The sequence below is a fragment of the Pollicipes pollicipes genome, unplaced genomic scaffold (genome assembly GCF_011947565.3).
Source record: "Pollicipes pollicipes isolate AB1234 unplaced genomic scaffold, Ppol_2.1 Scaffold_4295;HRSCAF=5057_pilon_pilon_pilon, whole genome shotgun sequence".
NCBI lineage: Eukaryota > Metazoa > Arthropoda > Thecostraca > Pollicipedomorpha > Pollicipedidae > Pollicipes > Pollicipes pollicipes.
In genome coordinates, this window is record NW_023596461.1 from 37,532,334 (window position 1) to 37,546,587 (window position 14,254).

A 14,254-nucleotide genomic window follows, 5' to 3' on the forward strand; every position below is an offset into this window, starting at 1 on the left:
CCGCTGCCTGTTTTGTGTTATAGTGACATCGTCTTTTTACATCTATGATCTCAGCTGCAACTTGGTATTAAGCTCGTTGGTCATTCATTAATAAACATTTACCGGAAAGTCCCGTGAACGGATGAAAAGCAGCATGAATAAATATAAATTTAATGTTCGGCAGATTTACTGGCTAAAACGGGCTTTGAATGCATTAGACAGGTAGCATTAAGCAAGACGTAAATCATATCTGAATCCAACTCGGTGTGTCTTCTGATCCTATAATCATTCATTACCTAGCATATCCATTATCACACTCACTTAGTCGTTGGACCAATTCATCACCGTCCATGGTTAATTTGAACGAATCTGGGGCATTGTTATTAATGCCGGAACAAATACAAGGTGTCCCAAAATATTAATACCTGGAATGTAAGGCACTGTCGATGTCGTTGGAATTCACACCACCACATGTATCCAATTTTTAAAGTATTCATTCCTCATCAGTAAAAATAGCTTATAGTCCAAACTATGTCATATCCCTGACCGTCTGGTGTGATTGACAACGGATTGTGATAGCATCGGTTCCTAATGCATATGTAGAGCTTTCTGAGTCGTCTAGACCTTCAGGTGTATGCTACAGTGCAGCTAGCTCGAGCTTGTAACACATGCATGGTGTATTCTCGAGTCGAAAACACCTTTTTTCCTGCAACAGATCCACAATTTTTTTCGACGACAAATGGGCAAACGACAAAATGACAGCAAATGTGTGACCAATGACGTTAATGGTGCAGCATCCACTCTTGCTTTATATGATCGCAATACACTGGGTATCGATGTACTTATAGGCATTGCAGCTTTTGTACACAGCTGCAAAGGCACAACTATAATTATGGACCAGGACCAGCATCGAGCGATTTCTCTGAACGAAGCGCACGAGATGGCCAACCTTTAGGCATCACGAGTTTTTTACTCAACGCAAGGTCATCAGATTTTCGTGCCGCTTGTCCTCGCGAGTAGTTTCGTGGACCCACTGTGCCCAGCTGACCTGGGGTGACATCCCGCTTGTCCTCGCGAGTAGTTTCGTGGACCCGCTGTGCTCAGCTGACCTGGGGTGACATCCCGCTTGTCCTCGCGAGTAGTTTCGTGGACCCGCTGTGCTCAGCTGACCTGGGGTGACATCCCGCTTGGTTCAGCTCCATCCCAAGCCACGGACATCTCCCAGGGCCGTGCGTGAATGCACATTAATCATGACCGAGACGCACGCGCAGTCTTGGCTGGCATCCTTCCGGCGCCGCTGAATCCCCGCTCGCCTCAGGCGCCGCCATGTTTGGCCGTCGGAGGACAGCTGACTGCCGTCGTTTAGGCCGTCGTCGGCTGACTGTTTGGTCGTCGGAGGGCAGCTGACTGCCGTCGTTTAGGCCGTCGTCGGCTGACTGTTTGGTCGTCGGAGGGCAGCTGACTGCCGTCGGTTAGGCCGTCGTCGTCGGCTGACTGTTTGGTCGTCGGAGGGCAGCTGACTGCCGTCGTTTAGGCCGTCATCGTCGGCTGACTGTTTGGTCGTCAGAAGGCAGATGACTGCCGTCGTTTAGGCCGTCGTCGGCTGACTGTTTGGTCGTCGGAGGGCAGCTGACTGCCGTCGGTTAGGCCGTCGTCGTCGGCTGACTGTTTGGCCGTCGGTGGGCAGCTGACTGCCGTCGTTTAGGCCGTCGTCGTCGGCTGACTGTTTGGTCATCGGAGGGCAGCTGACTGCCGTCGTTTAGGCCGTCGTCGTCGGCTGACTGTTTGGCGGTCGGAGGGCAGCTGACTGCCGTCGTTTAGGCCGTCGTCGTCGGCTGACTGGCGGTCGGAGGGCAGCTGACTGCAGGCAGTGATGGAGCGTGCACACTCCCAGCGGCCGCTGGCTCATCGGTTATCGAAGCGTGCCCTCGTGATCTGACACACCCCTGAACGCCAATAGCAGACGTGGACATGTGGTAGGGGGGGGGGGGGGAGGGGAGAGAGCGCGACTGCAATATCAGCAATATCTCACATGGCCAATGCGCTACAAATGCATTTCTCATCGATATTGGTCTCAGTCCAACGATGCCGCATGCGTGCCTTCGGCTTGTCTTGGAAAGGAATAGCAATACTGCCTAGCGATCAAGATCGCATTTCATTATCAAGGCCAGGGCTCGAACTCTCTCTCAGGTCTACTGAGAAGTAGCAAATATGGGGTAAAGAAAAATATGGAAAATTCGGCAGTTTAATGCATTGGTCCGGTGAAACAGGGTTCAGAGCTTCCTCTTCTAGAACCAGAGCTAGAGCCAGGGCCAGGGCCAGAGCTAGAGCCAGAGCCAGAGTCAGTCAAGTTGAAGGCCTGGTGAGACCTGAGCGAGGTTTGTGTGATCTGACACACCCACCAACCTCTTACGGCCTTAACAGCCTCATGCTCCTCGACCTGCCTGCCCTCCTCCCAATCCCGTCCGCCTTCCTGTGCTATTAATGCCATATCCTCCATCCTTGCACACATCACCACGCAGGGCTGTTGAGGCAGCTTGTCTGCGGAGAGAAATATATCAAGCTGCCCCGGCTCAAGCACTGCCCGCGCGCAGGACACTGGCGTATAGACGCACAGATCGACCCACGCTGTGCGGCGCGGCTTATGCTCGGTGAAGCCTCGGGATCTTTAATGAAGGCACCATGGTTGCAGTTCTATGAACCTCACATCTTCCCGTCTGCACCAGCACATTGTTCTGCAAATATCTGAACGTATTTACAGGAAGGTTCTCAGAGCTCCATCTAAGATACCTAAGCTGCTGCAAGCTTCTCTGGGTAGCTTATGGCAGAATCGTGAGTTGAAAACGTAAGAGAATTGGACAGCATAGGCGTGGCAACTTCCCGGCAGCACCACATCGATATGAGGGCAAAGGTCTGGCTTTGCTCCGTGGCCGTGGGTCGGTATCGCCAGTGCGGCATCTGCCGAGGGATGCTGAAACCATATACGTATATAGGTGGCGCTTTTGTCTGGACGGCTGTTTTGGCGCTTAGCCAATGGCCATGCCTGACTCATGAAAGTTAACCAGCGCAACGGCGGCAATAGCGTAATAGAGTGCAAAGGTCAGAAATCTTGCAGGGGCGTGTGCCAAATCATCTTAAAGATTCTTTGAGTATGCATCGTTGGCATTACTTTACGAAAATAAAATGAAATATATGCAATACATGTATATGGAGTCACTGTGACCAACCCTGCGAATTTGCCTCTGATGTTATCAGTCTTTGCAATTTTCAATTGAGTCATTTTTATGAAGAGGTTTTCTCAGCCAGAACAGCCTTCCAAAGCACGCTTTGAGGGTTCCTTTGCCGGATTATCAGCACCACAACTGGCGTAAGGCAGCGACAGCGATGACACGGTTGGCATTCAGAAGTTATACATTTACGATTTTTATGAGATTCCCTCAGACAGGAGCTCACATAACTAAGACCATTTTTATAGCAGCTAGCAAAGAGCTGAATGCAGCCGCCATGTTGTTCTGCCAGCCCTCCACTGGAAGCTAAATATTTGTTTGTTGTATCGTCTAGTAAGTGGCTACAAACACCTCCTGACTTTGTGCTACAGCAGTAAATAAAATAAATACGCACAACATTTGCCTGCAGGACTGGTGTCAGGAAAAAATTGCCAAAAATAAAACTATCGTTTTCCTTGTAATATAAGTAGTTACGAATGTTGCTATTGCACATTGTCGGATGCACGCGCTGACTGATGTATGTCCGCTATGCTCTCGCATAAGCATTTTAAATTTGTATCCAAATGCTCCGAAATATGTGCGAAGCCTACTTAGTCACTTACAATTGTGGTGGTCACAAGTTTCAAAATAAGGACATTTTGCTCTGACCAAAGAGGATGGAGAAAAATTCGAGGGTTGTAATCGTTCGAGCAGTGCGGGGGGGGGGGAGGGGGGAAGCGTCGGGACCCTAAAACTTGATTCCCCCCTCTCCCAATTTGGCAGAGAGCTCTTCAACTAACACACCAAGCCATGGAACAAAAGGCGATCCAAATTGTAGGACTATGTTTAGATTGTTCTAAGTCATAACATAAACTGACCCAAATCCGCCGAAAAGACAGCATTTTGAGCTAGCCTGGGCTTATCAACTTGGACAAGAGCCGGCCCAGCGGAGTTTGCGCTCCCATACTCCACAGTGCAAAGTCTCACGAACCACAAGGCCACTTTCTGAGCGCGTAAAAAATATCAGAAGCACAGGAACTTGTGAACAATGTTTTTTTCGTATTTCACCCACGTTTGTATGATGGGACTGTCTCTTGCCTCCCTCTATTCCCTTGGATTTTGTCCGAACAATGTACTTATGTCATCATGTACCATGTGAAGATGCTATTACGTGGGAGGAGGAACCCAGTCAAGGCCACTATAAGTGATCACTTCAGGTGATGCGTGGTGACTCAGATGCGATTCCACTCCACCCACCGAATTGTGGGCAAGATCATCTTTTAATCGTATATTTGTCATGACGTCACAGCGCTGATGCTACATTTTAATCGAAACTCGGGGTTAGCGCTTGGTTCTTCATTCCTCAGTCTTGAGATGGTTGTCCACTCCTCGGTTTTAGTGTTCATCCATGGATTAAAGAAATGAAATCGGCCTTCATGACTGAGGCATGTTATGCATTTTACGACGGGCAACCGCCTGCAACAAATGGGCAACAATCCTGGAATGTGCTCTTTTTTAGAGATGGAAGCATCTCGCGGTTTTCTGATCATGTTGAAAATCTAGCTCTGCATAATTGTTTTGCCGGTGACAGGCGAGATTTTTACCCCCTCTTCCGATGAAACAACTTTGAATCTAAACATTGGGAACTGCCACTAGAAGACAGAAATGGTTGGGATCAGTGACAACTGATGTGCACTTAAAGTGACAACAGTGACAACTAACAAGTTGCAACTAACGGAACCTTTTAGCCCCCGCTCAAGCTTTAATTCAGCCAGTCGGTATCCCTGGAGCAAAGGCTACGGACGAGGCCGGTGGAGATGGAAAGGTTGTGGACGAAACCGGTGGAGATGGAAAGGTTGCGGACGAGACCGGTGGAGATGGAAAGGCTGCGAACGAGACCAGTGGAGATGGAAAGGTTGCGGACTAGGCCGGTGGAGATGGAAAGGTTGCGGACGAGACTGGTGGAGATGGGAAGGTTGCGGACGAGACCAGTGGAGATGGAAAGGTTACGGACTAGGCTGGTGGAGATGGAAAGGTTGCGGACGAGACCGGTGGAGATGGGAAGGTTGCGGACGAGACAGGTAGAGATGGAAAACGTCTACCACAGCAACGGCACGGCACTTTGTCTTTTAGTTCACGCCTATTTGTTTACTTGCAGGACATAGCGCAATTATTTATTCACATGTGGTGAGTAGCTTGAATGAATATAAAATGCACTTAAATAGAATATATTAAACATACGAACGCAGTCTTGCCGACTAGGTGGAATGCAATGTCCTGTGTTGGTTCATTTTTCACTTTGGTTAAGATCAAAATACAAGAGACTATGTGTGAATGAAACGGATTTAAAACCACCCCGGATTTACGCTATGCATTGGGTACTGTATCATCGCGATTGTTTAATTTAAAATGTGTTGGCTGCTGCTGATTTTCACTGGCGCTGCTTGGAAATTTTGTGGTGAACGCTAAGCGAATCACCAAAGCACGTGCATTGTCGATGGCGTGGGGATGTCGAAAGAACGTTAAGTTTCAAAGACGTGTACTTCAAAAGTGTTGGAAACACTTGAGAGCAACTGGGAGCACTTCTTAAGTTTCCGGCTGCCATTTCCTCAAAATGTAGAGATGTATTGGCATTTGGCATTTGGCATATTGGCATTGGCACATATGGGATGCAAAATGCATCGATGCAAATTGAAGGGCACAATTCCAAGTCGTATTGTTGATGCTGTTGCTTCTGTGTCAACTGCTGGTTTCTTCAGTTTGCTATTGTAAATGGGTCAAGTTTTGTTACGTGGGCACGAAAACCCACCTGTTCATTTTCTTAAAGCACATCACCAACACGGAAGGATATATGTCTGTGATTCTCCCACCACGCTTATCCGTGGCATGCATGCTTCGTGAAGAATGAACGAATCGGAATGTGGTTTTTCAGATAAAGTGGGCAGCTTATGATAGAATGTTGGCTTGTCATAGCGTGTTCAAGTGCTTAGTTGGTACGGTATGTAAATTTTGTCCGTGCTCTTCTTCTCTAGTTCTATTTTCACGTGGTGATTATGCTTGTCTCCGGGGTTTTTCGGCCACATTTGCGTTAAATACATTATATAGTACGCGCACTACATTAAAGCTGACGATTAAAAACTTGATGAAGTTTCGGCATCGTGAATCTTAACACCTTTTGTAGATATGAGTTGCTTGCATCATTTAGAGGCCATCCCTGAAAGGTTTCTTGGATGCATATGATAATTAACGACGGATATTCAAGCTGTGTGCTGCCACGGCTATTTTTCATACCCAGCCGATATTTAGATGGAGTTTATATTCGTCAATTTTAAGTTACTCATTAAGCTGTTTATCCAATAAATGTACATTTATCTAAACCAAAATTTAGTTCTGTCGTAGCATTCAACGATGTCATAGCATTATTGATTGTAGTCTTGTTAAAAAAATGTCATGCTGTTCAAACCGGTTGTAAGCCGTTGTAGCACTGAAAAACCGAAGCATGAGACTAAACAAGCTATATGTGTAATACCCAACGCACCTAGCAACACTATTGGTATATTTTAAGTTTTCTGGGAAGTACATAACTTTTAGCAACATCTGATACTATCATTATCTGCTACTACGACGGGTATGATTAAGCACATAGTAAGTTAGCGCTACCTGGGCGATAGGTGTAATTCACTCAACGCAGGGCGCCCAAACACAGAAAATGACACAAAATAGATTATCGTGCATTTTGCAATCCTCTGCAAGGTTGAGCAGATTCATGTTTGAATAAATGCGGCGTTGAGATACGCAGAGCACGTGACATAAGCGTCATCTATGCATCACCTTTTCCCCTCCGAAACGTGTTCTTTTCTGTAGTTTCGAAAACAGGACGTGTCAGAAATAGCTCACGCCGTGCAGTAATTTTAAACCTTACCGCAAAAGCAGCCAGGTAGACTACAAGACATCAGATAACCGGACTCAGATCGATTTTGGCATAACATTTACGAAAATATGCTCCGCTTGAAAAAAGTTAAAAATGTGTCCGCTTGTTCCAGGCCCAATGTTTGCGAGTACCAGGCGGTCAACTATGAGGACGACGTCAGCCCAAAGATCTTCAACTTCAAGCACAGGTAACATCAGTTGCAGTCTTTGTCCCAGCTTATTCGTTCCGAACGAATAAGCTGGGACAAACTGGTCCCGTCCCAGTTCGTGACGGACCTTTGAGCTCTCCGAACTCGGAATGTGATCTGCGTATGGTGTCCCAGACGAACTTTCATGGTTTATCCCAAAAATGCATGACCTGAAAACCAGCAGAACTGTCGCAAGTTCGATATCAGGAGGCGGACATTGCAAGTGCAGGTGTGGCCGGGTTTGCGGGTTTGGTTTCCCAAACAACAACATCTAGACCTTAACACACCATTTAATGATATTGCTCACAGCTTCCTGATATTGTGAGCCATGCTGAGAAGAGAATGCTAATGTAGATATGGCGCGCTTACTTGGAGCTGTCTGTCCCTGATAGTTTTAAACGCAATCTGCCGTGAGGAAGCAGCCACAGCAGACCGCGTTCTTCCGTGACGGTTATCCGGATCTGCCGCGAGGAAGCAGCCACAGCAGACCGCGTGCTTCCTTGACGGTTATCCGGATCTGAAATTCAGAGTGTGTTGGAAAGCCACTCCGTTGCGGCCCGAGCAGGTGTAACTGGGCAATCAGAGCTACCGCCAGCTAGCAGTACCCTTAATCAGCAATGGGCACCTGGGTTCACCACTATGTACACCTTCCTGTTCACCACGCTCCTGGTATGATAATAAGCCGTTGCGATTTGCACAGAGTTTTGTTGAACTAGTCGCATATTGCCCTCAAAATGATTCCTCACGACACTCTTCTCCGTGCAGAGATAAGCTCTTGTCTTTAATGGCTAATGAAGCTAAAATATTGCGTCCGAAAACGCCTAGTCTTCCAAGCAAACACACACATCAACTCAAAGCTTGTTATGGTAAGTCTGAATCTTTGTCAGCGATCGCCGAACTGCCAGAAAATATCCTGGAAGTCCATTAAACACCGGCACGCGGTGTGGGCTGGAAACACCGAATGTAGAGTTGACAAGCCGGTCCTACCTTTTATGGTACCACGTGCAGAGCCGTCGTGTAAAATTCAAACGACGGCTTGTGTTCTGCTCTCGGTTAGTCATTGACTGATGCTCTTTGGCTCATTGGAATTTCAAACCAGTCATGTTGTCTTCACGGTCGCCGTTTGATTTCTTAAACACTGCGGCAATGTTTCCATCTAGTTTGTGTTTCCCTCCGTTTACAGCCAGTTGATTACCACTCCTGCATTTGTTCTGATGGCATCGAATGTCACGTAAGGCATGATCTACACATCTAGTTCCTGTGATCGTCGGCGGTCAGCGATCCGACATTTCATGCACCAGCGCACAAATCAGCACATCAGTCACACACAGTCAGCACAAATCAGCAATTTAAAAGCGAAAATACGAAATCCAGTTGAAGATGCAAGATGAAACAAGATGGCCCGCTTGTTTCACCAACGAATGCGACTAATGGTATCCCTGTGGGCCTAATAAATAACATAGCCCTCGCCACACGCCAGCCACGTGTCACATGACGACCACAATCAGCACTGCACCTGTCACACACGAGACTGAGACCTTTCGAACGGAATGTTCCGCTTGGGAATCGATCACCTCGTGCGGGAAAAGTTCTGGAACGACGAATACACAAACCCACATATGACAAGCAAATAGTGTACAGTAGCTCCGCATGACAAATGCATGGCATGCCATTGTAGCTACACATATGCCTGTCATCAATAAGTACAAATCAATGAATACAAATTATGTATGTCGTTCAGTGCATAAGCGAGAAACATTATTCACATAGAAAAGACAGTAGTACTGGCCTTATTCATTGCGGAAAAACCAGGAGAATGGAGATGTTCATGGGTTAATATTTCGGCAACATACTTTTGGCGAAACAATAACAGGCTTCTGCTATTGTTTCGATAAAGGCATGCTGTCGAAATATCAACCCATCTATATCTCCATTCTCCTGGTGTTTCTCCGAGGAATAAGGCTTTTACTTTTGTCTTACCAATACAACTTATGTTATGAATACAAATGTAGTGCACATAATATCGTATAATAATCTAGCAAACAGGCTAGTATGGTAATGAGTGTAATACAGATAATGTATTTTTTAGAAACCAAGCATTCTTGGGGAACCAAAATAGAAATATGGCGCTTTCAATATTTTGAAAGATTGGAAATTCGAGGTTTTGCTGTTTATAAGAAGTGGATAGCTTACAAGTGTCAGCCTGTAAAGTACACACACACACACACACACACACACACACACACACACACACACACACACACACACACACACACACACACACACACACACACACACACACACACACACACACACACACACACACACACACACACACACACACACACACACACACACACACACACACACACACACACACACACACACACACACACACACACACACACACACACACACACACACACACACACACACACACACACACACACACACACACACACACACACACACACACACACACACACACACACACACACACACACACACACACACACACACACACACACACACATATATATATATATATATATATATATATATATATATATATATATATATATATATATATTAACACCCAAATAGGATATGCAACGATACACATCCGCGATTCTGCTGATTTATTGTAAAGTAAAAAGAAGACAGTGATATGGCCATCTTATGCCTGGATTTTTTGCTGGCACCGCGGCATCATTTGTATGCGCCACAGTTTGAATATGCCCGCAGCGGAGTGCGTGATTTATGTGCTACGTTGAACAGCCTGGCGTGTGTGTTGCCGTGCTGAGCCGATTTACGATATTTATGGCTCGATGTTGCCATTATTTTCTCCGATCCGGCTTAGCCATCGGAATAAAAGTATCATGCCACCCCGTACATTAGAGCGTTCACTCCAAACAGATGGCTCTGCATATTTGTCTAAGTGGACTGTCACAGCGCTGACCATCTATCCTTTTTACGAAAGCAAACTGAAAGGTCATAAACTGACAAACCCTAAATCAAATTTTTAACCGCTGCAGGAAGGTGTGTTTATTCAGAGTTCAAAACAACGTCTTTTGCTTGAATTCTCGTGCGCCTTGGCAAAGAACATTTGCCACGGCGGGGAACGGGGGATCGCGTCCAACAGAAGTCTTGAAATTTAACGTTTCGCGTATTGTGCTGTGGGCATAGAAAGCACGAAACTTTAATATATTGTGTCCCTCACGCGTTCGCCACACTGCAACCCTTGTCGTAAAGGACCACTCGTGAAGACCATTCTGACTTGTATGAACATGCGCATGTTTCGTATTATATTTGCCTTGTGTGTAACGGGGCCTGTACCGGTTTGTGTGCTCTGCAGAGGACAGCACGTGTTCCGGTACCGGAAGATGTTCGTGCCTCAGGTCCGCACGCTCTACCGCTGCTGTGCCGGCTGGACTCAGTCTCACAAGGAGGGCTGTGCCATCGGTATGTCACGAGCGCTTCCTAAGCCTGAGCCATCTCCACGCCACAGGCTGGTGATTTGAGAATCACTAGGTGTAAAGTTTGGTGTGGATGGTGGCATGCGACTCGGTCTCTCACAGTTTTAATGCTTGATAAAGCAGGCCATTTTGTTATTTGCAGGGTGCCAAAGGCAGCCCGGAAGATGAAAATGATTCATTCTTTCCGCATTCTTGTTTGTAATGGTATTGCGCAAAATAATTACTGCACCCGAGAGCTTTACAGCGTCTATTTTCTAACTACGGACACTCAGTTGGCGGTTTTCGGCTATAAATATTTCTCAGAGATTTAAAGTTTGTTTGTGAAGACGTATAATTTGATAAAATTGCGGTTAGCTGCGTATGAGCAAGATCTTGCTTTTATGGACAGGTATGATGTCAGATCTCTTCATATCGAAACTTTTCAAAGCTTATAAAAATGTCCGTTGCATCCCTGTTGCAGACGCGGTAAAACAAACTTCTGTGTCCTTGTAGCGTCCTGTTAATAGGTGTGCAGTGCTTGCAGAGCTCACTTACAGCACTTACAGAGGTCGCTTACTGTATTTACAGAGCTCATAGGGCCTGCATACCTTAACATAATCAAAGATGAATGATCCTTGTATACAATGATCTTCAAAAGTACGCCTCGTTCCGCACACAATCGATGTATCTAACAATGGGGCGGCCGGCATGCTAAAATTTGGGTGAATTAAAAATAATGTTGTCCTAGTATTGTTCCAGAATTGGCGTAAACGAACGGCGTGAGCTGAAGAAATGTCTATAAAGAATCTCTTTTAAAGTGAGTGTTTGCACATCTTTATGGGGTTTTGAACTGAAATAGCCATCCTGAGGACTTACCGGTGCTGTTCACAACTCTGACCTCCTCAAGACCTAAGCCCCTCTTATTTCTGGGCTACATACCCACGAAAATGGAAAAGGTATGTTGGGGAAAGCATTTCAAAGCCACCTTGCATTGATGACGTCATAATGTCGTTCAAATTCTGTCATTCCATAAGCCATGCGTCGATCAAGGCCACGAAAATTATCACTGTCGAGTCGTTCATACCTGGCGTCCGTGAGCGTGATTTCCATATATAACGGCCGTCAATTGGCTCTCAATCAATGTTGTGCAAGGCGCCATGGCATAATCAAACCATGACGCATTGAGGACCATAGCTGCTAAACAGAGAATTGTGCTGTTTAGAGCAGTATTTTTCACTTAAAAAGTGTATCAATAGTAACAAGGCTTATTTTCAGGTACATGTGGTTTGCTTGTTGCATGCAATCGAAACAGCATGACAGCATCCTTTTGCTTGTCAATGCTCGGTATATTATGCAGCCTGGTAGGGACATTTTTTAAAAGAATTCAAAAGCTTCTAAACTGATGATTAATTAAAGCGTATTAATTTATTGTGAAAACGGCTATCGTCAATACCTTGCGTTCCAAGCTCCGCTTTCCATAAGGGGTCAATAGGATCACGGCCGAAGCCGGAATCTAAGTCAGCATAAGAACTTTGAGCTCATATTTATCACTGCTCTTCTTGCTTCATTGAATGAGTAGATGAACGACCATAAGACAGGAGCACAGGTCGAATTGTCCTACGGGTGGGGTGGGGAGGATGGAGCCCGGAAGAAGCTTAGCGTGCCATTTTTTTACTTTCTATCAGGTGCCATCTAGGGTGTAAAAGGAGGGCGACACCTCCGCAATAGCACTGAAGGGACTTCGGTGATGTTTTCGTTTGGGACCAATTCTGTATTGGGGGTGGTGGGAGAACCGGGCAAACCTCACACTGGATAAACGTTTGATACATTGGATTTATTAAATCTACAATGCAAAGCGAAGCGTGGATAAAGTCAGCATCAAGCACACCGTGGACAGTGGGATAAGACGTAAGCAGGGTGACGCATCGGCAGCGTGCTGGGCGCGAAGCCAGAAGTCTAGAATTCTGCAGAAGTGGTCGGCGAGGGTGGAGACCCGTGGGGACCGCGTCTCCTTTGGGATAACGCTTTCAGCACAAGCGATCTGACCAATTGTAACGAAGTCACTCCCGAAATGAAGTACGATCCACATCTATTGCTCGAGATCTAAAACATTGGCGCCCATTAGTTCTAGCGAAATGCGAGCTATATTGAGAACGCTAACCGCCTAGTAGAGCGTGGTTTCGATCCACAGACCTCTAGGTTATGGGCTCAGTACGCTTGCACTGCGCCACTCTGATGATGATGTTTCACGTTGCTCATGGTATCGCGTCGCCTGCTCCAACCGAATGTCTCGAGGAGTTTGGTCCGGTTAGATGATATCTCGCATCAGGGAGGGGCCCCGATGCATTACGCACCTCTGTGAGGGCCTCCGGATGAACCAAGGGACATCGGCCCTCGTTTCGTCAGAAGGACAGCCAGAAGGCACTCCGAGGTCCGGGCTAGAATGGAGGAGCTCTTCAGCCCCTGATAGGAAGATTACGTGTCTCTCCCTCCTCGACCTAGCGTTCTATCCACAGAGCCCCTGACACGTAAAAGGTAAAGGTCTCCTTAGTTTTGCAGTGGCGTGAATCGAAACATGGTCAAAGATTCGTGTGTCACGGGTAGCGCTGTTTGTTTGAGGACTCTGTTCTTCACCAGAGCAGAGTAGTGAAACTAGCTGTGTCTGAGCCTCTAAGCTCTGCGCGATGGAAGCTCCGAAGCCCCAATATTTTATAAGCCTGGGCGCTCGTCAAACCTAGTGGTCTTAGCCGCTCTAGCTGGCGCCGGGCGGCGGGCGCCGGACACGCCGAAGCGACCATCTATCGTGAATTGTTTTTCCGAAACTGTTTTAAAATCTTTTCGTAGCCTTCAAAATCTCAACAGGGGCGTATATCTTAGCGGCAAAATTCGAACAGTTACAGCAACACGAAAAATAGAGATTCCTCCCTTACGCAAGGAGTTTGCAGTGTTGGAAATTGCGAATCCGTTCGCATCATCAACCTGAAAATCGCGCGGGTAAAACGTACAGCGCGAACTACCTGCTAAACTATGAATTGATGTATGACGCGTTAAGGTGCTTTTCTCAGGCTTTTGATGATTCCGTCCGCTCGTTGGCTTTCATCTGATGTTAGCGACGAGGCCGATGTCGCGCGGTCTGTAGAGGATACATCGTCACACGCCTGGCCCTTTCTTTCTAATACTTGCGAGTGCGCACGCTCAAAAAGTAACACAACTTTGTATCCCCTTTAATCTGAATGAAGGAAGCACAGCATCACTCCAGGGGCTTGTGTGCATTAACGCGCGCTCGGGTTGGGGCCAAATTAACCCCCGAAGGTTCTTCCAAAATAGTTTCCGAGCGGCGGGACATAACGGCGCCGAATTTTGCACAGCTCTAGACAGTTTCATAACGAATCGTTTGGTATCAAAGATCTAGACTTACCTTGTAAAGTCGCTGGCCTGCGGCAGGTCATAGATCCAGCAAAGTCAATTTCTAGGGAATCGTTCAATCTGATGCAAC

General features: G+C 46.6%; 1 protein-coding gene across 1 annotated transcript in view; it reads left to right on the forward strand.

Moving 5' to 3' along the window:
- The first annotated feature begins 6,321 nt into the window (after positions 1-6,321).
- The window catches only part of LOC119096209 (multiple epidermal growth factor-like domains protein 6), a 66,030-nt gene continuing 58,097 nt past the window's right edge, over positions 6,322-14,254 (forward strand). Inside the window, exons 1-2 of the mRNA XM_037219008.1 lie at positions 6,322-7,303; positions 10,659-10,765. Of these exons, the coding sequence (XP_037074903.1) occupies positions 7,185-7,303; positions 10,659-10,765 (226 nt within the window). The 5' untranslated portion in view covers positions 6,322-7,184. The remainder of the gene's footprint in view (positions 7,304-10,658; positions 10,766-14,254) is intronic.